Source organism: Erinaceus europaeus, chromosome 7 (genome assembly GCF_950295315.1).
Source record: "Erinaceus europaeus chromosome 7, mEriEur2.1, whole genome shotgun sequence".
Taxonomy (NCBI): domain Eukaryota; kingdom Metazoa; phylum Chordata; class Mammalia; order Eulipotyphla; family Erinaceidae; genus Erinaceus; species Erinaceus europaeus.
In genome coordinates, this window is record NC_080168.1 from 9,609,094 (window position 1) to 9,635,626 (window position 26,533).

Here is a 26,533-nt window from a genome sequence, read left to right on the forward strand (position 1 = left end):
AAGAATTGGTGAAGGGTTGGCAAAATAGTTCACTTGGACAGTGTTGCTGCTTTGCTATGTGCATGGCCCAGGTTCAAGACCAGTTCTCTCTCTCTCTCTCCTCTCTCTCTCTCTCCTCTCTCTCTCTCTCTCTCCTCTCTCCCTCTCCTTCTTCCTTTCCATCTCCATCTCTATCTAAAAAATAATACATCTAAATAATTGATGGATCAAAATTATAACAGTGCTTAAAAAAAACGAAGATAATCTTCTAAATAGGGAACCATTGGAATCCAAGTTTTTATTTCTTACTTAGCCACTGGCTTTTAAGTTGTCATAAAGACATTTCTACCTGCTTGCTCACAGAAACGTTTACTAAGAATAAGAGCTACATTGTTCAGAATTTTTGGTAAGACTAATCCTACAATCTTTGTTATGTTTTCTCTGTAGGAGACCGCGGTTTACCAGGAGCAAAAGGATCACCTGGTTGTCCTGGAGAAACAGGAAAGCCGGGGATTCCTGGCAAGCCAGGTGTCCCAGGAGCCAAGGTCACTGAGAATTAAAATTCAGAGTGATGGGGGTGAGGAGGGAAGGGCCAATCCTTTTAAAAATAACTATTAGATATGTATATATTATAGAACAGAGGGACTTGAGAAGAAAATGAAAGTAGATAGGTAGATAGATAGATAGATAGACAGACAGACAGACAGACAGACAGACAGACAGACCTGCAGCACTGCTTCACTGCTCCTGATGTGGGAACTGGGGGCTTGAACCTAGGTCCTTGCCTACTGTAGTGTGTGAGCTTTGCCCAGCCCTATAATCCTTCTATTGGAAGAAATCAGCAGCACATTTGTAGCTGGTAAAAATATCAAGTAATGTCTAAGTTTCTCTCAACCATTTGTGCCTTTTAGAAAGCAAACTAGGAGTTGCCAGGAAACAGATTTACTTCTTCCTTCCATTACCTTCAGCAACATTCAGAGTATTCAAAATGAGAGAACTCTAGAAAGGAATGCAGATAACTATGAGAAAGACTATCAGAAAAAACAAGACAGATAGTCTGCTAACAGATCGTCTCAAAATCCTTGGAAAAAGGAAAGGCAGGCCTTGTTTCCTGAAGAATCTTATGGAGAAGTCAGCAACCAGAGTTGAGGAAGGAAAAGCTGATGGAAGGGGAGTGATCAGACAAAGGGCATTTTGATCATTTTCATGCAAAAATCTTAAAGGGTCCAAAAAGCGGCACACATGGTTAAGTGCACATATTATCAAGTGACCCAGGTTTGAGTCCCCTCTCCCCCACTGTAAGGGGGACACTTCACGAAAGGTGAAGTAAGTCTGAAGGTGTCTGTCTTTCTCTCCTCTCTATATCCCTGCCCTTTCAATTTCTCTCTGTTCTAACAAAACAAATATATATATAAAGAAAGAAAAAAATTTCTACCAGGAGTGGTGGATTCATAGTGCTGACACAAGTCCTAGCAATAACCCTGGCGGCAACAACAAAATTTTAAAGACCAATGAGTGGTCTATGAAAACTTGGAAGCACATATATGGCAAAGTTAATGTTGTTTCCGTACCCTAGGGAGAACCAGGACTAGCCATGCCAGGGGGAGCAGGAGCACCAGGTTTGCCAGGAGAAAGAGGAGACCCTGGAGAATATGGAGAAATTGGACTTCCTGGACTTCCAGGTCTCCCAGGACTTCCTGGAACCTGGGGGCTTGATGGACCACAAGGTACAATACCTTATGGTGAACTCCGCAGAAGTGCCACCAAGTATGGAGATGCACTAACCATCCACAATTCTTCCCAAACATGGTTCTTGTACAATAAGTAGAAACCATAAGGTCTGATTTTTTTTTTTCCTTCAGTGTTGATACTGTACCTTTGCTCAGTCTGCCCATCTTCCTTTCTGAGGAGTGACCTGTATAAAAGGCCTATCAAACATAGATTCAATTTAATAGGTAACAGCTACCGGAGAATGATTGGAATGGCAATGATAGGACCTAGGATTCTCGGACCTGGATATATATTCTTGGCCTCTACTTTACAGGAGATCCGGGGCATCCTGGACCACCTGGAGAGAAAGGACCCCCAGGAAGCTGCACCGAGGGCCCCAGAGGAACACCTGGGCTTCCGGGCTTAAACGGACTGAAAGGAAAACAAGGTGAGAGGAAGGTTTAGAATGAGTCACGGGGTAGGTCCGTAACATTGAGACTCCTGTGCACCGGACAGTCTAGCATGATAACTGCCCAACAACAAGTCCTGACTGGTTTAATGAGAAATAGTATTCTTTGTTGTCGAGGATGAGTTACAAGGAGTAATATGTCTAGAAGCAGAGACCTAAAAATGAATGTAGTGAGCTGGTTGTGTCTTAAGTACAAGAAGACCTGAACACTGCAGAAATCTACAGATGTGTGGACAGGTACAATTTTACATATTTATCAAGTCATGGGCAATTTTTTTTAACCTAGAAACTTCTATAAGTACAGAAAAGTGGTACATTTGTCCTTATTGATAAAATGCAGTGAATTCTGGCAAATATACCTGTTTGACTAATTATAGACGAAAATATGGAACTGACTGCTCACAAGTAGCTTAAAAAGGAATGAAAGTAAAACTCAACTGGTTGGGGAGTTGTGAGTGGTAGAGCACAGGGCTTGCCTGTGAGAGATTCCAGCGCCTATACACACCCTGCAACACCCAGAAAAGACCTGTGCTCTACCCAAAAAACAACAGCTACAGAGGGGAAAAAATAAATTAGGGTCCAGAGAAAGGGATATTTATTTACTCTTTGTGGTTCCTCTCAACCAGACCTATGAACTATTTCAGGGAAAATCTTTTAAAACTCAGCTAATGTTTGGGAATATCTTTTTTGAACAAGACATGCATTAGTACTACTATTATTAATTTACCAAAGCAATGCTTAGGTCTGGCTCATGGTGATACCAGGGATTGAACCTGTAACTGTAGAGGGTCAGGCATGAATCTTTTTGGCATAACCATTATGCTGTCTTCTAGAACCTGAGACATTAATTATTATAGTGGTGTTGCCACTGTTTCCAGAAGCATATAGTGGTTCATCTTGGGGGTGGGGGGGTGCTTGTTTGTTTTTCCTTTTTTTTCTGTTATTTTTAATTGGATAAGACAGAGAATATTTGAGAGGGGAAGGGAAGATAGAGAAAGATAGATAGCTGCAAAGCTGCTTCACTACTTGTGAAGCATCCTCCTTACGTATGAGGAGCAGGGGCTTGAACCCAGGTCCTTGTGCATGGTGATATGTGTATTTAACCAGGTGTACTACCGCCCAACCCCCATGGTTCATGTTTATGTATGTTTTCAGCTTAAGGGCTGAGCACTGTCATACAATGTAACCTCAAGATATGCTTTCTGGGCTAGGGAATAGCTGTGTGAAAAGTTGAAGCCAAATATTAAAGCTGAAAAAAAAAATCTTAGAAGTTTCACAGTAAGGGTTATCAGTCAGTCAGACAGCCATATGGGTTGCCCCCAAATTATGGGGCTAAATGTGTGTTGCCATCAGTAAAAAAATTAAAAAGGGGGGAAGATATTTCTGGAATTGTTAGGAAAAGTACTTGTGTGGGGTTCATTCATTCATTCATTCATTCATTCATTCATTCATTCATGTGTAGGCAGAAGAGGTCAAACAGGGCCAAAGGGAGACCCTGGTATTTCAGGTTTGGATAGACCTGGATTTCCTGGAGAACCTGGCCCACCGGGAATGCCAGGTCATCGAGGTGAGATCGGACCACCCGGACCAGCAGGATTTCCAGGAAGCCCAGGACTCTCCGGTCTACCAGGTGCCCTTTCTGTGCATTGCTTTTCCTTCTACCTTCTTCCACATTTAAAAATGGTGGCTCCATAATCTGAGTATTAGCTAGAGACTGTTGACTCCTCTCCACTTCTTCTTCTGCTTGTGTGAGGTTTTCTTCCTGAATTATCTGTCATGGTAGTGAAAATGGTAGTGGTAGAGTGAACGTAATTCACCAGTATTTAACTATTTGCCATGTGGTCCTTTTTAGCTATTTCCACTAATACGTATTTGCTGATATTTTGCTGAAAAGTTTTGCACCTAGAGTCAGGAAGATAGCACTGCAGTACTGTGGTTTTGCTTCCTTTTGATTTTTTTTTTTTCCATGACTTCAGTCTCCGCAAAGAGTTTATACTCAAATAACTAACTTCTCAGGGACTCATGCCTGGAGCTGTGAGAGTGGGAGCCTGGTGTGGCATAGACACCTACCATCCTGTAGGAGAATGGCAAACTGTGTAGCATGAGCTACCAGGTTTCCTGTCCTTATATTAGTTACACCATACATACAAACTATTGTATTTACTGTCGAATGTAAAGCATTAATTCCCCAATAAAGAAATTAAAAAAAAAAAAAGTTCTAAGACAGCTTACATCAGCAAAAGGCATGATCAGTTCACCAATAAGGGCAACAAAATGGACAAGTGATATCTATAAAATGGCATCCACAGATTAAAAAAAAGAGAGAGAGAGAGCAAGGTCACTAAGTTTCTACTGACAAATTTACTGTATTTCAAGGTTTCTTCTAGCTAGCATCTCTAACGGTATCTTAGCAGACAGATGACTTCCAGGGGCCAACAAGTCACACCCTTGTGCTTATCACTGTTGCAAGAGGGTCAGGCACAAGGCGCTGGCCTCAGGAGCACCTGCCAGTGTTTGAGAAGTCACAAGAGTTGTTAGTCCTGTAATGTCGGCATCCTTACGCCGGTCTTTGTGCTTTGCGCCACATGCACTTAACCCGCTGCACTACTGCCTGACTCCCTCCATCACTACTTTTATAGTTTATATGTTTGGGGAAAATACTCAATCATTTCTTGATAGCATTAATATGTCACTGATCCCCAGAGAAGAGCCCAGAATAACAGTTAAGTTGACTGTCACATGCTAGCACCTTTCCAGGCCCAGAGACACCTCCAATGAGTGGACAAGATTCCACCATCAGTGGTGGGAAGACAACAGGTGCATTTTAAAATTGTGTTACAAAAGAAATAAAACAAGGAGGTATAATAAATATCTATGGGTCGAGAAAAAAGAGAAGAGTGTGTTCTAAAGTTTCAGAATATTCTGTTCTCATCCACAGATAAGATAGATGTACCAAGTACATCACATACATACATACATATATATATATATATATATATATATATATATATATATATATAGCCATTTGACCCATCCAGGACAAAAAAAAAAGGTTATTTTCTTATATACAGAAACCCTTCTTGCAGCATCCAATCTCTGTTTCTAAATACAGTTGAGTTTAGCTCATGGATAATTTTGCTTTTCTCATTTGATGCTTCATGTGCCACTTTCAGTTCATTTGTTTCCACAGGTGAAAAAGGGATGGTTGGGATGATGGGACATCCTGGAAGCATGGGCCCTCCAGGGCCTCCTGGGGACCCTGGCACCCCAGGGCAGAGGGGTAAGTGATGAAGTGTCTTTCTGACTGCCTCAGGCATGAGAACAATGTTCATTTATTAGCACCAAAAGAAGTTACATCGTACTCTTGGAGGGGAAATGACTCTCCACAGCCACATGCATTTGCTCTTGCTATGTTCTTTATTCCTGTTTGCGACTGAAATGAAACCATGTTTTCTCCCTGTAGGCTTCATGCCGCTACTGAATAGGGCTGAAACTATCAAGTTGTGGACAGTGTTAAGCTTTTTGCTTTATTTGTCTCCTCCCATTTTAGGGGAAACTATTAACTTTGGAATGCTTATGGAATACTGAATGAAGGAATTGAGGGGTGGAGGCAGCTCAGTGGGTAGAGATCCTGTTTTGATGCACAAGGCTCTGGGCTTGATCCCAGGCACAGCAGGACAACTGCTATCCTAATTCCTGTTTTTGTAGGAAGCCTCGGAATTCCAGGAGCAAAAGGCAAGAAAGGACCCCCAGGAGCCAAAGGGGAAGAAGGAGAGAAAGGAGCCCCTGGACCTTCTAAGATATCCCACTTACAGGGGGACAAGGGGGAACCAGGCCTCAAAGGTATGGACTACCTATGCTTTTCTTCTTCTAGCGTTTGCCGGTCAACAGCGTCAGGTTGAGCCTGATGTAAAGTTTCGAGACCTCCTTTGAATCTGGAGAGGTGGCAGTCGTTGACTATGTGGGTATGCTCATAACCAGGAAATCAGAGCTGAATCTGCAGCTAAGGAATTGTCCTGGCAAATGTACCTTGTGTGATATTATTTTGCCTGCTTAATACATAATTTACTTCTCAGTTAAAAAAGCCTTTTAACATCCTTTATTTAAAGTGTACCTAATCATATTTTAAATTATTATCCTCAAAATCTCCTCACTTTTATCAAGAGGGATGAAAAGTAAACCCGTAGAAAAACCCCACATTAAAAAAAAATTGGGCAGAGGGTAGATAGCATAATGATTATGCAAACAGATTCTCATGCCTGAGGCTCCAAAGTCCCAGGTTCAGTCCCCTGCAACAACATAAGCCAGAGCTGAACAGTGCTCTGGTTAAAAAAAAAAAAGTCCCTGGCCAAAATTGAAGCCTCCACCCCAAATTCCACTTTATTCTGTCACCTGCCACCATGAATCTTCCTGATTGCTTTCTTATGCTCAGAATCCTTTTGGAAAATAATTACTAAAATTAAATTATTTTTAATTAAAAATTCAGGCTTTAGAAATGCTTGTTAATTGTTAGCCCTTACCATTAGGCTGCGATTCAAATCCAAATCATTACAGGTTATTTGAACACATTCTGGGACAGTTTTTGTTATAATTAGAACGACATAAAATCAAATTTTTTGGAAAGCCTGTTGCAGTCACCTTAGCCAAATTTAACCTTAAATAACTTTCGCAGGATTTTTGGCAAAAAAATAAACTGTTTGCGGAAAGCAGAGAGACGAGAAAATAAAATACTAGCAGAAGATACCTCACTGTTAGACTCTGCTTCATGGACTATTCTAGATGGTCTAGGAAGTGGACACATCTTGAGAAATGTGTGAATGGCATATCTGGGCCTACATAAACCCATATTTAGTTCTCATCCCATGAATACACAGTTGGTACTGATTTATAATTAAATGATCCCTTCCAGTAAGGTTTAGAAGCACAAGTGTTATTGCTGTTGTTCTAACTCAATTCTATCACACACCCAAAATACAATTTGCATGAAATCTGGTCCACATGCCCTCTTCTGACTTTTCAAATGTAAAGCCACTGGTGGGGGTAGATAACATAATGGTTATGCAAAGAGACTCTCATGCCTGAGACTTCAAAGTCCCAAATTCAATCCCCTGCACCACCATAAAGCAGAGCTAAGCAGTGCTCTAGAGAAAAAAATGTATATATAGCCAGGAAGCGCAGCTTGAACAACAGAAAACGACTTAAGCCTTTTCAGTATGATCCATTTTTTAAAATCTAACTTTCAGATTTCAAAATATCTGTTATGAATGGTCAGAGAACTTATTTAACTAGTATAGCACCAGCCTCTCTTTCTTTCTATTTGTCTCTATCTCTTTTCTTGCTCATGTGAGACTCTGTCTCATATGAAATATACTAATATGTGTGTATATAATGAGGGAGAGAGAGAAATCACAGGTCTGCTCAGCTCTGGCATATGGTGGTACTAGGAAATGAACCTGGGACCTCCCAGTTCCCAAGCCTATAAGTCTTGTGCATTACACCTTCACAATCTCTCTCTCCTAAAAATATCAATAAAAAAGACATCTACTGTAAATGAAAGAGATTTTGAAGGTGCAAAGAAGTACAGATATAATGTTCTTTTTAAAGAGTTTGCAGGAAGCCAGGCGGTGGCACACTCAGTTAAGCTCACATAGTACTAAGTGCAAAGACCCGCACAAGGATCCAGGTTTGAGCCCCCAGCTTTCCAGCTGCAAGGGGAATGCTTCACAAGTAGCAAAGTAGGTCTGCAGGTGTCTGTATTTCTACCTTTCTATCTCCCCCTCCTCTCTCAATTTCTCTCAGTCCTATCCAATAAAATGGAAAAAAAATGGCTGCCAGGTACAGTGACTTCGTGGTGCCAGCACTGAGCCCCAGCAATAACTCTGGAGGCAAAAAAAAAAAAAGGGAGTTTGCATAGGAGATTTAACACATCTGCATGGAAAAATAATGAGCACTAAAAGCTGCAGATATAAATTAATACTTTTTTTTTAATTGTCACCAGTGTTATCACTAGGTGATTAATTCAGTGCTGCCACTCTGAAGCCATCACTGCTGGTGGCCACGTTTTCTTTTTTTCTTTCCTTTTTTTTTTTATTTGATAGGAAAGGACAGAGAGAAACTGAGGGGGTGGCAAAGAGAAAGAGGAAGAGAGAAAGATACACATTGCAGACCTGCTTCACTGCTCATGAAGCTCCCTCACTGTTTCACCCTGTGCAGGTGAGGAGTGGGGGTTTGAACCTTCGTCCTTCAGCTTGGTAAATATGCACTCAACCAGATGCACCACTGTCCAGCCCTCACAAACCAATACTTTAAAAAAAACTTTTGTCTCATATTTTTAATTTATTTATTCCCTTTTGTTGCCCTTTTGTTTGATTGTTGTAGTTATTGTTGTTGTTATTGTTGTTGGATAGACAACGAGAAATCGGGAGAGGAGAGGAAGACAGAGAGAGGGAGAGAGAACAATAGACACCTGCAGACCTGCTTCACTGCCTGTGAAGTGACCCCCCTGCAGGTGGGGAACCGGGGGCTTGAACCGGGATCCTTATGCCAGTCTTTGCACTTTGTTCCACCTGAACTTAACCCACAGCACTATGGCCCAACCCCCGTAAATCACTACTTTTATGTGACGCTATCAGAGAGCTGTGCAACTATTCTCACAGGCAGGTATAATTCTGAGTCTGATAAATACTGACGCATAGAGTCCTCACAACAGTCCCAGGAGTAGGTTATTGCTATTGACTGATCTTACAGAAAGGGAGTGCAGAGTCAGGTGACCCAGAGTTACACAGAGGAAGTGGCAGAGATGAGCTTCGTATTGATATGTTTGGTCCCTTTGACCCAAGAAGCCCTGATAGCAAACTCTGGGAGAGGACAGAAGAAAGCAGCAATCAGAGTGGCCTCCGTGAAGGAGAATTCGCATCATGAGTGGGACTGAATGGATACAGAATACTCTCAGCTTCCTTCCAAGTCTCTTTATGCTTTACAAAATCAAGTTTCTTAGATCGGCACACTTATTTCCCATCGCTTTTCCTAGTTCTGACTTCTCTCTGTGTTTTCATCTCTCCCTCATAAAATAAATCTTGAAAGTCTCTTTAGGGAATGGATGGTGGCATACCCAGTTGAGTGCACAGCATATGTTACCATACTTAAGGACCTGGATTCAAGCCCCCTGTCCCATTCTGCAGTGGGGAAAGCTTCATGAGTTGTGAAGCAGTGCTACAGGTCTGTCTGTCTGTCTCTCTCTCTCTCTCTCTGTTCCTCTCTATATCCCCCTTCTCTCTCAATGTCTTTATTTCCTTCCAAATAAAACAAATTAAAATTTAAATATATATTTAATATACTGCATATGAGATAGTGAGAGTCTTGCATGGGCGAGGGATGTGGGACATCACTCTTTGCCTATCTCTCCAGCCACATGACAATGATTTAGTCAACAATGACTCTAGCATCTATAGATGAGACATGTTCTATATCCTGAAGACACATGGGTGAAAAAAGCAGAGGTTGTGAAGGACGATCTACATGAGGAAAGGAGACACTAGCAGGCCTATAAACACAATTATGTACAGGGCCAGGGAATGTATCTTGGGCTTTGTCAGCTACTTATATCTCCTTGCATATTATTCTTTAGTGTTTTTCTGGTTTTCATAGCCTTTAAGAATGGGGGGGGGGTGAGCAGTGGCACACCTGGTTAAACACAGATATCATCATGTCCAAGGACCCAGGCTTGAACCCCTGCTCCCTGTCTGCAGGGGGGATGCTTCATGAGTGGTGAAGAAGGTCTGCAAGTATCTGTCTTTCTCTCCCTTTCTCTCTGTATCTCTCCTCCCTTCTCAATTTCTCTCTGTTCTATCCAGTTAAGAAAAAATAAAGTAGGAAAAGAATATAAAATGGAGATGTGGAGATTACACATTACATTTACATGCCTGAGGGAGACCCCGGGGGTCACAGCATCAATTTCTAGCACCACCGTATGCCAGAAATGAGCAGCGTGCTCACTGCTCCATCTCAGAAATCATATATCACACACACACATATGTATTCTATGATATGCACAATACCTAATACCACCTTTGACCTACAGACTATAGTTTCCATTCCTAAAAGACATAAGAAGGTAAAGAAAATGAATACATCAAACATACATTTTTTAATATTTTTGCATTGTGATAAGTAGCATAAATGGGAAAAAATTAAGGTAGAAAAAAATTCTCAGACCCCCTGTTACTCATTTTTTAAATGGAGCTTATCAGTTTATCCTCAGATTTTTCAGAGGGATTAATGGTTTACAATAAATACAGTCATTTCTTGATACCTGGGTAAAATTTCTCACCCCCAGCCCAGGTCTTCCTCCACCATCATTCATCTGGGCCTGAAAGTTCCCCCCTCTTCCCCTGGAGTCCTTTACTTTGGTGCAATACATGAAACCTAGCTCAAGTTCTGCTTTGTATTTCCCCTTTCTGTTCTTATTTCTCAACTTCTGCCATGAAGTTGAGATCATCCCATATATTCATCCTTCTCTTTCTGGCTTATCTCACTTAACATTTCTTCAAGCTCCATCCAAGATAAGGTAAAGAAGGCAAATTCATCACTCTCAATAGCTGAGTCATATTTCTTTGTATATAGATCATAACTTCCTTAGCCAGAAAAAAAAAAACATGTTTTATTTATGTCTCCAGCACTCTGCACAAGACTTGTCTATGAGTTAGATGGCCATGCCGTATGTGAATGAATAATTCTATAAGCAAGGAGACAGCCAGTGAAGTGAACTTGCTGGAGAAAAGGCACAAAACCAAGCCATAGCAGATTGTAGAAGCCTGTCACTTATTCTGCAGATAATAGAGTTGATGAGTAGTTTTGAGTAGAATCTGATAAAATATTATTGTGGGGAAAATCTGATGGTCTTGAGGAAAGTTTCTGAGCATTCTGGCTTATAGAATTGCATTCAAATTCTATTGTTCCCATTGGTAGGCAGTGGGGCTCCGGATTAGTCTGTTGACTTAGAGTTGAGGTTTTCTCATCACGGTATCCAGTCTTGAAAGACACAAGGAGCAAATGAAAGAGAATAGTGCCTGACACTTAATTAAATAGTTGTAATAAGTAGACAGAGAGCATGACGGTATAGAGAAGGAAAGTAGTGGGTTGTTCTCTGTTGTCACTTAAAAAAAAAGTCTCAAGAAGCTGTATTGGGCCACTAACTCGTTAAGTGTTTGTTTAAAATGTAAACATGATGAAGGTTGCTGGTGCCCTTTGAGAACTAACTCCTGTCAGACACTGAACCAAGAATTTGCACATATTGTCTCATTTAATCCTCCAGTTAAGAAGATGGAAGGCCATGTCTACCCATGTTCTGAGCAAGCATGCTGTGCTGTTTCATAGTAATATCTCATCGATTTTACTCAGTGTCTAGGTCTGAGAAAATTCTAACCTGAATTTTTATGCCCGCCTTTTCACGTTAGGACTCACAGGCAAGCCGGGTGAGAAAGGAAGCAGAGGCCTCCCGGGGCCACCAGGCCTACACGGTTTACAAGGGCCACCTGGTCAACCAGGACCACCAGGTAGAACTAATTCTGGGATAGAAATGGTAGCTATTACATTTTCCTGGATGTAAATGTAATAAAATGCAATAACAATTCACATCTAGACTTAGTGTCTATATGATGCATTCTGTTCTGGTAATGTTCCTACAGAAATTTGTTTCTAAATTAACCCCAAATGAAGATGTTTGCGTCAGCTAATAGCAACTAGTAAATAATAACAGACATGACGTTCCATTTTTGTACTAAATGTTCCATGTTGAAGGCATTGATTGCACTAGAATCTAGCTCTCTGATTTCACACTTTCTGGATCTTCAGTCCACCTTTGTATCTGATGGAAAAAGGCAGATAAGCAAAGGTCTAATCCAGCCAATCTGACTGCTCTGGATTCATTGATTGGTGCCAACAACCAATATTCATTGAGCATATATTATAGCTGGGAATTATATTGGTGCGTGACTGTTGGTTTGTTCTTAAAGGCCCCAAGGGAGATCCAGGCAGCAGTGGGGTTCCTGGAGAACCAGGACCACCTGGTGTGCCCGGAAGCATGGGGAACATGGGATTGCCAGGTAAAATAGAAAGTCTCACAAGCCCATCTTGTTTCCAGATCTGGATGTCCAGTATTGTGTGTTCTCTGGGTTTTCTTCTTACTAGAGAGTTAGTGTAAAATCCATAATATTTTGATTGTTGTACTTTTTGATAAATGTACTTTGTGTAACCAGAGCATGAGTGAGAACCATATCAATAGTCACAGTGTGTAGACTTTATCCATCATGACCACCTGCTGCAGCAATAATTCTGCAAAACCAACCTTTTGAAATAAAGGTAGCTGGTGTCAGGATCAGAAGTAAACTACGGGAGTCAGGCTGTAGCGCAGCGGGTTAAGCGCATATGGCTCAAAGCGCAAGGGCTGGTGTAAGGATCCCAGTTCGAGCCCCCGGCTCCCCACCTGCAGGGGAGTCACTTCACAAGTGGTGAAGCAGGTCTGCAGGTGTTTGTCTTTCTCACCTCCTCTCTGTCTTCCCCTCCTCTCTCCATTTCTCTCTGTCCTATCCAACAACAACAGCTGTGATAATAATAACAACTACAATAAGCACAACAAGGGCAACAAAATGGGAAAAATGGCCTCCAGGAGCAGTGGATTCGTAGTGCAGGCACCGAGCCCCAGCAATAACCCTAGAGGCAAAAAGAAAAGAAAAAGAAAAAAAAAGAAGTAAACTACATCAGGATCCTCATGTTTGCCTGTTTCACCTACTTTTCTCTCTATGTTCAGGTTCCAAAGGAAAAGAGGGAACGATGGGACTCCCGGGTCTAAGTGGAAGACCAGGCCTCCCAGGTGTTCCTGGCCGCCAAGGAGATAAGGGAAAGCCAGGCCGTTCAGAAGGTTCATGGCCAGGACCACCAGGACCACAGGTATATAGACACCACTAAAGTCTTTATGTTTTGGCAATGGAGCCAGTCCCTTGAATCAAGTATACAGATCCAAGGTAGAAAGAGACAATAGAAAACAGTACTGCAGGGAGTCAGGCTGTAGCGCAGCGGGTGCGCACAAGCACAGGTGGTGCAAAGCACAAGGACCGGCATAAGGATCCCGGGGTTCAAACCCTGGCTCCCCACCTGTTGGTATCTTCTAATTCTGCTTTTAAAAACCCCTTCTGTTTCATTTGGTTTAAATCCCCCCTGCTTAACACTGCATTCTATTTACATAACCATTGTATTCTATTTACATAACCACTGCCGTCTATTTACATAAATCACTTTTACATTTACATAAAGCACCACCTTCCCTCCAGGGCATTGGTGGTTTAGTGGTAGAATTCTCACCTGCTCCACCCCCTCTCCTTGTCACACCCTGATCCTCTCCTTGTCACACCCTGATTTTCACCAGTCACTTTTCTCTCCACCCTCTCTGCGTCACATCCTGTTCACACCCTACTTGGGAAGTATATAGAAAGACAACATTGTTCGTTTTAGTTGTTTGTTAGTTTAGCTTAGCTTGGTATAGCTTGCGCTGCGTCCTGCATGAATAAAGAGATACTGCGTACAGCTCAACCATGAGTCCCTGGTCGTCTGTCTCCTGTCAATGAAACTCAGCCCGGCTCCCCACCTGCAGGGGAGTCGCTTCACAGGCGGTGAAGCAGGTCTGCAGGTGTCTGTCTTTCTCTCCTCCTTTCTGTCTTCCCCTCCTCTCTCCATTTCTCTCTGTTCTATCCAACAACGACGACAACAACAATAATAACCACAACAATAAAACAACAAGGGGAACAAAAGGGAATAAATAAATTAAATAAATAAATTAAAAAAGAAAAAGAAAACAGTACTGCATTTTCAAGTAGTTGTTTGGGGGGTGTTTTATTTTTTCCCCTTTTGTTGCCCTTGTTGTTCAACGTTGTGGTTATTATTGTCGTTATTATTGATGTTGTTGTTGTTGGATAGGACAGAGAGAAATGGAGAGAGGAGGGGAAGACAGAGAGGGGGAGAGAAAGACAGACACCTGCAGACCTGCTTCACCACTTGTGAAGCGACTCCCCTGCAGGTGTGGAGCCTGGGGCTCCAACCAGGATCCTTATGCTGGTCCTTGCACTTTCATCATGTGCACCCAATGCCTCAGGGTGTTTTAAGTTCTATTTCCACAATTGAACTTGCTTATTACACAGTATTAACACACAAGGAATTGCTTACAATTGTCCCTGCAAATTTATAGGTGCCACTCCAGAAAGTTGTGATCATAGACCCACTTTATCTGACAGGGCAAGTGTGGGTTTTTCTTGCTATACAAACTGACCCATCTGTGCTATGGACCCATCTCATACAGATTTTCAAAATTAGATTTCCAAATCTTGTGATCAAGAATGCTTGTCCGACTAGGACATGATAGTAAAACGAGGCTGGATGGTGACGCACCTGGGTTAAGTGCACATATTACCAAGTACAAAGACCTTGGTTCGAGCCCCTGCTCTTCACCTGCAGGGGAAACAATTCATAAGCATCAGCAGGTATCTATCTTTCACTTTCCCTCTTTATCTCCTTCTTCTCTCTCAATTTATTTCTGCCCAATCTAATAAAAAAAAATGAGAAAGGAAAAGGAAAAAAATGGTGGATTTGCAGTGCCGGTACGGAGCTCCAGCAATAAATCTGTTGGCAATAAAAATTAAATTAAATGTAAAACAAAGGTCAAGGGAGACAGCATATTGGTTATGAAAAAGACTTTTATGCTAAGGGTCTCAGGCCCTCAGGCCCCTGATTCAATTCTCTGCACCAGCTTAAGCCAAAGATGAGGGATGCTCTCTCTCTCTCTTTCTCTCTCTCTCTCTGCATCTTTCTCTGTGTATCTCCCTCTTTAAAATAAATAAAGTATTTTCAAAAGAAAAGAAAACAGGAGGCTGGGTGGTAGCGTAGCGGGTTAAGCGCACATGGCGCAAATCACAATGACCGTCGCAAGGATCCGGTTTGAGCCCCTGACTCCCCACCTGCAAGGGGGGTCGCTTCACAAGTGGTGAAGCAGGTCTGCAGGTGTCTATTTTTCTCTCCGCCTCTCTATCTTCCCGTCCTCTCTCGATTTTTCTCTGTCCTATCCAATAAAAACAACAATAATAACAACAAGAGCGATAAACAACAAAGGAAACAAAAGGGGAAAAAGCAGTGGATTGTGGTGCAGGCACCGAACCCCAGTAATAACCCTGGAGGCCAAAAAAAAAAAAAAAGAAAGTAAAAGAAAACAAAATGTGGGTCAACTGGTGATGTTCCTAACTGAGTGCACAAGTCACCATGGCCAAGGACTTGGATTCAATTCTGTGGACCCCACCTGCAGGGGGGAAGTTTCTTAAGCAGTGAAGCAGCACTGCAGCTGTCTGTCTTCCTCTATCCCTCTGCCCCCCCCCTTCCATCTCAGTTTCTGTCTGTCTCTATCTAATAAATAATTAATAAACACATACATTTAAAAAGGAAAATGTAGGGAGTCGGGTGGTAACGCAGCAGGTTAGGCGCAGGTGGCGCAAAGCGCAAGGACCGGCCTAAAGATCCTGGTTTGAGCCGCCAGCTCCCCACTTGCAGGGGAGTCGCTTGGCAAGCGGTGAAGCAGGTCTGCAGGTGTCTGTCTTTCTCTCCCCCTCTCCATCTTCCCCTCCTCTCTCCATTTCTCTCTGTCCTATCCAACAACAATGACAGCAATAACAACTGCAACAAAAGGGAATAAATAAATATTTTTTTAAAAAGAAAATGTAAAACAAAATAATTTCATAGTGGGGGTAGTATTGTTATATGGAAAACTGAGAAATGTTACGCATATACAAACTATTGTACTTACTGTTTGTTGTAAAACATTAATTCCCCAATAAAGAAATTTAAAAAATAATAACTTCAGAGCGTCCATCACCAAAAAGAAAGCACATTCTTCAGACTCAGATCTTTAATTTATTTTTTCTTGTTGAAATGGAGATCTAAATGTTTTGATTCCATTGCACAGTTCACCTTTCTGGGGCCATGTTTCTCAGTGCCTACCTCTTCCTGTTGAAGGCTGGATAACAAAACATTCAGTAGTCACTAGTGACTCTCCTGCAGGTGGGGAGCGGGGGCTCGAACTGAGATCCTTACGCTGGTCCTTGCGCTTCGTGCCACGTGCTACCGCCCAACTTAACTCACTGTGCTACCGCCCAACTCCCTTGAATGCAATTTTTATAGGGGCCAGCCTTTGTTTTCTCATCAGACTTTCAAGAACGTATACTTTTTCCTTTTAAATATAAAATTTATTTCTAAAAGAAACTTTTTTGTTCCCATTTGAATTCCACCAATCATTTTCTCCAGTAGTAATTGCTAAAATAAAAAGGAAAAAAAAAATGAAAGCTACACAGCACAGACCCAGAAAAAGTCAACCTAAGTGCCTATTTCCTCAGAAATCTAGGGAGAAACTACTTTTCAACAAGGAATCAAACTTGACTGAAGTCACATTTAGCTGGTTATTTTGTTTAGATGTGGGCTGTTCAAAGGTATTTTTGATCTGTTTGTTGAACATAAAACCAACTTGTTTAATCAGCTAGTTACTTGGAATATTCAACAGAATAGACTAGATAGTGTGCAATAGAATAAATATATAAATCTAATATACCTGAGTGATTATTTAATGTGTACCTTAGCACTGATCTGTAAAAATTCGTGAAGGTGGAGACTGTGTATGTCCCCTTTTTTTAAAATTATGAATGACAAGATGGGATAAGAGAGGTACAATTGGATAAGAGGGGTACTATTCCCACAACCAGAGTTCTGCACCCACCCTCTTTATGGGAAGCTTTCCTATTCTTTATTCCTCTGGGAGTATGGACCCAGGATGTTTATGAGGCCCCATTCTAACACAGCCCCTGCAGCTGGTTTCATGCTCTGATGTTGCTGTCTTGAATTGCATTAAAACTATTTTTGAAAGTGAATTTAATCTACATTTTGCATGGCCCCCTCAAATCATGCAGCCATCCTGTTCCCCCCACTTAGCAGACACTATTGCTGAAGAAATTAGATGAATTAGCAAGTAAACCTATCTTATGCTTAATTCTCATCCCTTGTCCTGCTTGTATGAGAATTTTAAAGGTGTTTGACTGAATTTAAGGGAGACCCAGGACCGCCAGGTGACATGGGAAGGAAAGGAGAGCAAGGGTCACCTGGTGCACCTGGATATTCAGGGCCCGCTGGACCAGATGGCCCCCCTGGAAGTCCTGGAAGTCCCGGCCCCCCAGGTGAGTCTTGGTTTTATGACCCTTAAGAGTGGAAACCTGATGCTGAATGTGGTCCTCACCTCCCAGAATCACCTCTGATTCAACGCTGGTCTTCAAATTCAAACACCATAAGCAGCTACAAGGTGCCTTGGAGTTAGTAGCAAGCTTGCCATGTAGAGTACCCAAGTTACCATGTGCAAGGCCCTGGGTTTGAGTCCCACCACCACGTGGGAGCACCATGGATGGAGGGGGTCCGTGGTTAGTGGAGCAATACTTTGATGTTTCTTCTTTATCTCTCTCAATCTCTTCTCTCTCTCTCTCTCCTCCTTCTCTCTCTCTCTCCTCCTTCTCCCTCTCTCTCTCTCTCTCTCTCCCTCTCTCTCTCTTTCTCTCTAAATAAGAAATGGGGAAAAAAATTAAGCGCAGGGAACAATTCAGAGATATTGCATACATTCAAGGCTGTGAAGTAAATTCCCTGGCCACACATTTAAAAAAAAAATAAAATAAGGAGGGAATCGGGCAGTAGTGCTGTGGGTTAAGCGCAGGTGGCACAAAGTGCTAGGACAGGCATAAGGATCCCAGTTCCAGCCCCCGGCTCCCCACCTGCAGGGGAGTCACTTCACAAGTGGTGAAGCAGGTCTGCAGGTGTTTATCTTTCTCTCCTCCTCTTTGTCTTCCCCTCCTCTCTCCATTTCCCTCTGTCTTAGCCAACAACGAACGACGACAACAATAATAACTACAACAATAAAACAACAAGGGCAGCAAAAAGGAATAAATAAATGTTTAAAAAATAAGAAGGAAAGAAAGAAAGAAAGAAAGAAAGAAAGAAAGAAAGAAAGAAAGAAAAGAAAAGAAAGAAAGGATAAAGGGAAAGGATAACCAACTGGAACTAAATTTTACTAATCAACCAGTTTGGTGGATTAAAAATGTTAAAAACCTGTTTCAGTAAACAAAATTCCCAAAGTGCTGCCTCAGAGAATTCACTCAAAAGCCATGGCATGTCATTTTATTGTCTGTCTTATAGTTACGTTAGCTTTTGAATGCTTTCATAATAAATATCACAGATCGGCAAGTTGAAAGAACCAGCATTTATTTTGGCAATTGAAAAATAGCCCACAGGGTAGGACAGAAGCCTTCTGATACACAAGCTTAGTTTCAAACCTGGCACCATATGGAAGATGTAATGATCTTGGGAGGAAGCTCTGGCACTGTGGTGTCTCTTCTGCTTTCTCTGGAATAAAGATAAAGAAGAGGTTGGCCTGAGAACACTAAGCTCATATATGTTTGAGGCTCAGACTCCACAAAAAAAAATAATAATAATCTCATGACTCAAGGTTACAAATCCTAGAAGAAGGTATTAGGAGTTGGCTTCTTCTGACGTCTCTCCACTTGACTTACTAATGACCATCTCCTGTTGTACTTTCTTTCTATGTGTCCATGAACTAGCCCCTTCTTTTTCATTTATTAATTTTAAATTTTGTTTTACCGTATGGGCTCCATGTCTATGTGATTCCACCATTCCTGGTGAACTTTTTTTTTTCTTTCTCCCCCTCTGTAGAAGGTGAAAGACAGGGAGAGATGAATGGAAGTAAGAATGAGAAGGGAAGACCTAGTACCACTCCATCATTTGTGAAATTTCTCTTTGCAAATGATGTCTGGGGATTTGAACCCAGGGTCCTCCCACATTTTAAAGTGAGCCATCTCCCAGATCCTCACTTCCTCTTCTTAGAAGGACATCAGGCACACTGGCTTAGGGACTGCCTCAGTGTCTCTCAGAAATAAAAGTCCCCCTCATCTACTTCCTGTTCAGACAGGAGGCACATGTTTTAAAGACCCTTTCCCCAGCTATGGTCATACCTTGAATAACTAGGAGTTCAGACTGCAACATGTGACTTTGGGGATAATGCAAATCTATCCATAACACTGTTGCCTGGGTGTTTTTCCTCTGTCATGTTTCAGTTGGAACCCTGGCTTTCTCTCTTCTTTACATATAGTTAGTATTTAAGTTTGGGCTGTATTTTATTTAAAAAGAAAAACTTGTAGATCCTAAGAGATAGCATGATGGTTATTGAATCAATTTCTATTCCTGTGACTCTGAAGTGCCAGAATCAATCCCCACCACTACCATAAGCTAGAATCGAGCACAGTGTTCTGCTGAAATAAATAAATAAATAAATAAATAAATAATAAATAAATAAATAAATAAATAAAACCTGCTTCTGGGTTGCAGCTTTGGGTTTTACCTGAAGATGATAAGGACTTTGGGGAAAGAAAATAGGGAAGGAGCTGGGGGTTGGGGGCAGGTGGCTCTGAGATCCTTGTACCATAAAAGCATGATGGTGAATAAGAACAAAGCTGAGGCTGAGAGAACTTTGCAGGCACACTTTTGAAAAGGCGGAGACATGTGACAGCTGTGCTTCTCTGGGGAAAGGACAGTCAAGACGAAAGTTTGAGGTGACCTGTGGCAGGGGAGCTTCCCCAAGGCCAGCGTGAACTCTGTAGCCTGTAAGAACTTGTCTGTCTGTGCCATCATGTAGTCTCTGGTGTTCCCTTGCCCCTCTCTCTCTTTCCATTCACAGGAATGCCAGGACCTGATGGAGATTTAGGAGATAGAGGAATCAAAGGTTTCCCTGGCTTTCCAGGAGTGAAAGGCCCTCCAGGTTCCTTTTTTGGACTTTATTTCACTTTTGTGGGGGAGGTACATTTTCTTCTGGGTTTGGAGTCTCTCTAGGCCATTATCTCAGAGCCCTGGCTGCTCTTTAGAAAGTAACCCCTCATCACTCAGCTCCCAGGCACAATGGGCAGAAAAGTGAGACGAGGGATTGAAACCTATCAAATTCAAATCTTGACCTGTGTAGACCTTGCATAGTGATAACCCCTAGCAATAGCATTCATCCACTCAAAACTTTGCGTTCCTCCAGTCATTTTGAGAGATAAACTCCTTTAACAGAATCCCACACAGAATACCCCACAACTAGTGTTTACATACAATGATTGGTAGGAAGTAAGTCCTCCCTTGGAAATTTTTTTCAGGTCCTCCAGGAGTCCCTGGGCATCCTGGACCAATGGGTATGAGAGGTGATCAAGGATGTGATGGAATTCCTGGGCCAGTGGGAGAAAAGGGAGAACCAGGTACAACAGTACTTATGACCATGAACCTACTACTTTTATTTTGGGTCAGATAATTAGTGAGATTATAACCCTTTGCTACCTTAGATGTTGTTCTCCATCAGAACTGATCACCTTTAATGTCTCCCAGCCAGGTGATAATTAAACTACCCTCTGGAGCCAAAGGGAAGTAGGCCAAGCCAGATAAATCAGACAGACAAACGTCTGTAAGGAAACTCACCATGTGTAAAATATCCATATACTCAAATTCCCTCTTTTCAGGCTTACTGGGGGCACATCCTCTTCCAGGCCCAAAAGGAGTCCCGGGTGACGCAGGTGAGTCTCCCTGTCTGTGATGCTCTTCTCTGACTCTCATGATAGACACGTTCAAGGACGTGACCTGATTTAACATCCCCAGTGTATACAGTAGATGGAACATGCTGCATTTTTGAGTCACAGTGGTGTGTCAGGACATAGCTCACCCAGTAAAGCACATGTGTGAAATCCTGTGTTTTATGAGCCCTGGAAACACATAACACCATGGACAACACGGGGGGAGTTGCAGGCATGGTGAAGTGCTGCTGTGGTGTCTCTTATCTCTGTCTCTCTACCTCTGTGTCTCTCTCTTGCCACCAGAGTTATCATGAACTCAGTGCCAGCAAGATGAATCTACCATTCCCAGCAGCCATTTTTTCTTTTTTTTCCTTTCTATTTTATCTAATAGAACAGAGATAAATTAAAAGGGAAACAGAAAATAGTGAGGGAGAGAGAAAGAGAGATACCTGAAGGCATGTTTTACCACTCCTGAAGATTGCCCCCTGAAGGCGGAGAGTGAGGCTCAAACCTGGGTCCTTGCACACAGCAATTTGTGTGCTTAACCAGGTGTGTCATTGCCCACCCCTCCCCCTTATTATAAGGATATAGAATTGGAAAAGTGGGCCACGGAGGCCACTTAGCAATGCACAAGTCCTAAATTCATTCCCTGGTGCTGCATTACAAAAGAAGAAAGAAAAGAAAGAAAGAAAGAAAGAAAGAAAGAAAGAAAGAAAGAAAGAAAGAAAGAAAGAAAGGTTGTTTTCTCCGGGCTATGTTGTTTTCACTGGGCTGGCTTCACGGGTGGGTCACAGATGACCAGGGACTCATGGTTGAGCTATAGGCAGTATCTCTTTATTCATGCAGGATGCAGCACAATCTAAGATGAGCTAAGCTAAACTCAAGTACTGTAAAACTCACAATGCTGTCTTTATATATACTTGCCAAGTAGGGTGGAAACAGGATGTGACATAGAGAGGGTGGAGAGGAAAGTGACTGGTGAAAATCAGAGTGTGACAAGGAGGGGATCAGGGTGTGACAAGGAGGGGGCGGAGCAGGCGAGAATCCTATCACTGAACCACCAATGCCCTGGAGGGAGTGCTTTATGTAAAAGTTATTTATGTAAATAGATCAAAGCTTTGAATGGGATTAAATCTATCCCTATATAGGCATATGGTTAAGCAGAAGCCAGGGGAGCTGGCATACTATCCAACAAAGAAAGAAAGAAAGAAAGAAAGAAAGAAAGAAAGAAAGAAAGAAAGAAAGAAAGAAGAAAGGGAGAGAAAGAAAGATAAAAGAAAGGGAGAGAAAGAAAGATCAGTGGTAATATGGGATATGTATATTCTTAATGTTCAAGTAAAAATGCTTAGTTATTACAATGACAACAAAGTGAATAAATTAGAATCTAGAAATTTCCTTCTATAAAGTTCATTAAACGTAAGATTTCAAGCTCTGTTGTATGGCTGTCAGTGTGGTTTAAATGTGTCACTTGGAAACAGGATAGTGGTGGAACTGAGGGATTCTCTCTGAGCACCTCTCCCTGCTCTTCTGAGACAAGTGTTCATCTTAAACCTTTCCCTCTTCATCATCTTCTTAGGTCTGAACCTAAGCCCTGTCCTTTGAGACTAGTGTGTGGATCAGATCAGTGTTTATGAGTGCTTCCCAATAATACTCTGGACATATCAGACGTGGCAACCTACTGAGCATGCCATTAAAAGTGTTACACGTGTTGTGTTGGGTAACAGACCAGCTTGGATGAGTCACACCAGTGTTTTGCAAGATAAGCAGTTTCTTTCCTCCTTTCCCCACTCTTCACCACTGCCATTTTGTTGAATAACTCACCAGAGGAAATATAGACTGTTGGCATCTCTTATTGGCAGTCCTCAATTATGGGTGCTGTGGATGGCTGGGTTTTACTAGCAATGAGGTTTAGATCCAATTCCAACCTCATTGGGGTGCTGGTGAGAACCAAGAAGCAGGGCTTGATGCTGCCCTCAACTCACAGGGGCAGGAACTGCCCAGGACCTAACCATTCAGTTATGAAAGGAGATGAGAGTTTCCCTTCTTTGTCTGCTTCTTGACGATGAATGATTCCTTTTGGTTAAGCTCAACGTCCCCTTGTCTCTCCAGATCCCCTCCCAATAGACACATACCTTACCACATGGCTTACATTTATACACTTCAGAATTTCCTTTTCTGTCAGAATAGTATTTCACTTTATTTAAAGAACTGAGTCAAAACAAGTATTACCTTTCTTTCTTTTTTTTTTTTTAATAATATATCAAAAACTGAAATAACAGTGGCTTTCCCAAGATCAAATGGCTAGTTGGAAGCAGAACTGAGTCTCATCCTAATTCTTGTAGACTAGTATTTTATTTAGCAGGTCCCCTTTAAAAAAATGTATATACATTGTGAATTTTAGTACCTTGAAGCAAAGTGTCTGCCGGGCTAGCGTGATGGTGTTTCTTCACAGGCATGTGCTCTCTGGGTTGGAGAGAACTAGACCGGAGCCAACCTGGGCTGCTGCTTATTTAGTGACGTGGGAGAGAGACCAGGAACTCATGGCGGAGTGGGAACGCAATGCATCTTTATTGATCAGAGTCAACACTTTTATATATTCTGAAATGGAAGTGGCAAGTCAGAAAAGGAAATGGCTAGGAAAGGGGGTGGAGAAAAGGAAAGAGCAGGAAGGTAGAAAGCTTCCATAGCAATGGTTGCTAGGGTTTTAACTGGCGGGATTAATTAATACCCTGCAGGCAAGGCGGGTCTCAGGCAAAACAATGATTATGTAAATAGACCATAGTATCAGCAATGGAGGATGGGGGGGGAGAGGCTGGCTTAAGGTGCAACAAGTGTCCATATTAGAGATTGGCATAAGTGATGACTCCAAGTACAGGAGCATCTGGGTAATTGATCAGACCATTTATTTTGCAGGAGATAAAGGAGACAGGGGACCCATAGGCCTGCCTGGTCTCCCCGGCAGGAAAGGAGCAGTAGGAGATGTCGGGCCACGAGGACCCATTGGTATGGCAGGACCTCAAGGACCACCAGGGTCTCCAGGTGCAATCCTCCATGGTAAAAAGGGAAACCGAGGCCCACCAGGCTCCAGAGGAAATCCAGGTAAGGTAGAGGGTAATCCAAGAATGATTGCAACATTCCTCCTTCCCAGTCTGATGTTGCTTTTCCCCCTCCTGGTCTCTTCCATCCTGCTCATTCCCACCAGCTCTCCCACAGTAAAGATGGAGATGACACTGGGGCAAAACAGACACAGCACTTCCCTTTCACTAGGAGCTTTCCTAGAAGCACTTCCTTCCAGCCTTATTCCACAAGTGAGGGGCATGAGAGAGGCAGGATTTATACTTCATCTGAAAGAATTCCTGACTGAGCTCTCTAACTTGTGATACTGACTGGCAGGCTCTTTGTGAACTCAGGTGAGCCTGGCCCCCCTGGACCGCCTGGAAGTCATGTAAAAGGCATAAAAGGAGACAAAGGCTTTGTGGGTGACCCTGGCCCGAGAGGTCCACCTGGAACTATAGGGGATGCTGGGTCCCCAGGTTATCCGGTAAGTGTGGAAAAATATTTTGACTACCGTTCCCCTGAACTGACTGTGGGGATCAGACACACCCAGAGATAATTAATGAGTTCCTTTTTGTGTGCGGCACTTCTTAGCAGTGCCCCCAAGGGAAAACACAGACCAGAAGATTCAGGGAATCTAAGAAGTGGATAGATTTGGTCTCTGAAGCTCCTTTCTTCTCTGCACCCTGAACAGTGCCAGAGGTGGAAAGCTTCAAAAACAGAATATTTCAAAAATAGATTATTTTAGTTCTACTACCCCTGACTAGGAGTGAAATATAATTCTTTTAATATATTTTTTAACTTTCTTTATTGGGGGATTAATGTTTTACAGTTGACAGCAAAACACAATAGTTCATACATGCATAATTTCCCAGTTTTCCACATAACAACTCAACCCTCACTAGGTCCTCCTCTGCCATCATGCTCCAGGATCTGAACCCTTTCACCATCCCACCGCAGAGTCTTTTAACTCCAGTCCAAGTTCAGCTTAGAGTTTTCCCTAGGTTGAAGTTCATGTCAACTTCCGCTCTTTCTGGTTCAATATGTAACATATTTGCTTTAGGGGGAAAAATGGGGAAGGCAAACTAGCCCTTGGCTAGTCTGGTGCTTTGCCATGTGTACTACTCGGGTTTGATCCCAGGCCCCACTGAACTGAGGGAAGCTCTGGAACTAATCTCTTTCACTAAATCTGTAAAAAAAAAAGGGGGGGGGGGAGTCAGGCAATACCGCAGTGGGTTAAGCGCACATGGTGCGAAGCACAAAGACCAGCACAAGGATCCTGGTTCGATCCCCCAGCTCCCCACCTGTAGGGGAGTTGCTTCACAGGCAGTGAAACAGGTCTACAGGTGCCTGTCTTTCTCTCTCCCTCTCTGTCTTCCCCTCCTCTCTCCATTTCTCTCTGTCCTGTCCAACAACAACGACATCAATAATAACTACAATAATAAAACAACAAGGGCACCAAAAGAGAATAAATAAATATTTTTAAAAGGTTTTTAAAAATAACTGTAGTGAGCATTTTAATAATAAAATTTAAAAATAAATTTGCATTTTAATTTGTGTCTATTGTTTTGCTCTCTTTTGTCTGAAACCTAGGGAGTACCAGGTCCCCAAGGTCTGCCAGGGCTCAGAGGTGATACTGGATTCCCTGGATTTCCAGGCATACAAGGTATCTGCTCTCTGGATGCAAGTACAGTGACCGTGGTTCATACTTTAGGGCACACTAATGTTTCCTGAACTCCTATGGTCGTAGGCAGTGGATGTTAGTACAGGTGAAAGCTCAGTCTGAGTGAAGGTGGAAGACTTCACCAGCATCCAACTCCACAAGCTTCAAAATGAGAGCCACAGCCAAAGGATGGAAATTGTAGAACAACTGAAAACAGTTAGTTTAGAGTCATGGACTTTTCCTTGTGCTGGCTTGGAGGATAGGGAACTCCAGCAAAATCAACAGTTTATTTTTGAATTGTTTCTTTTACCTTGTGCATGTGCTTATAGTTGAAAAAGTAAAACAGGAGAATCTAAAAAGGGTAGTCACTAAACTATTTGTGGGGTAGGATAAGTACATTTTTATAGGTGAATTTAAGCATTTGCCTGTATTGTTTCTATTAAAGTATCATTGGTTTAGGTATATGGTAGCTTAATAACATTATACAAATTCCAGATGTGAGGAGTCGATCAGTAGCGCAGTGGGTTAAGCTTACATGGCGCTAAGTGTAAGGACTGGCACAAGGATCCTGGTTCAAGCCCCCAACTCCCCACCTGCAGGGGGGTTGCTTCACAGCAGTGAAGCAGGTCTGCAGGTGTTTGTCTTTCTCTCCCCCTCTCTGTCTTCCTCTCCTCTCTCCATTTCTCTCTGTCCTATCTAACAAGGAAGACATCAATAACAACAACAATAATAACCACAACAACAATCAAAAAAATAAATATTCCAGATGTGTGTCAGTAAAACTCAGTACTGTATATACAACATAAAGTTCACCATTACAAGTCAATTTGGAACACAGTTATTTTGGATTTAATCAGAAAGCCTATATTTTGGTTCTATATTTATGTGTGTTTTCAAACACACATAAATTTAAACTTCTGGTGACTTGAGAATAGTTTTTAAATATGTTATTCAAGATGTCAACCCAATTACTAGAAAAAA

General features: G+C 42.2%; 1 protein-coding gene across 1 annotated transcript in view; it reads left to right on the forward strand.

The window, feature by feature from the left end:
- COL4A3 (collagen type IV alpha 3 chain) overlaps positions 1 to 26,533 on the forward strand; it is a 144,171-nt gene that overhangs the window by 107,388 nt on the left and 10,250 nt on the right. Inside the window, exons 29-44 of the mRNA XM_016186807.2 lie at positions 427 to 524; positions 1,556 to 1,706; positions 2,024 to 2,137; positions 3,621 to 3,788; positions 5,349 to 5,438; positions 5,867 to 6,001; positions 11,614 to 11,712; positions 12,172 to 12,261; positions 12,966 to 13,105; positions 17,289 to 17,415; positions 19,974 to 20,054; positions 20,428 to 20,526; positions 20,785 to 20,838; positions 23,749 to 23,934; positions 24,246 to 24,376; positions 25,483 to 25,555. Of these exons, the coding sequence (XP_016042293.1) occupies positions 427 to 524; positions 1,556 to 1,706; positions 2,024 to 2,137; positions 3,621 to 3,788; positions 5,349 to 5,438; positions 5,867 to 6,001; positions 11,614 to 11,712; positions 12,172 to 12,261; positions 12,966 to 13,105; positions 17,289 to 17,415; positions 19,974 to 20,054; positions 20,428 to 20,526; positions 20,785 to 20,838; positions 23,749 to 23,934; positions 24,246 to 24,376; positions 25,483 to 25,555 (1,836 nt within the window). The remainder of the gene's footprint in view (positions 1 to 426; positions 525 to 1,555; positions 1,707 to 2,023; positions 2,138 to 3,620; positions 3,789 to 5,348; positions 5,439 to 5,866; positions 6,002 to 11,613; positions 11,713 to 12,171; positions 12,262 to 12,965; positions 13,106 to 17,288; positions 17,416 to 19,973; positions 20,055 to 20,427; positions 20,527 to 20,784; positions 20,839 to 23,748; positions 23,935 to 24,245; positions 24,377 to 25,482; positions 25,556 to 26,533) is intronic.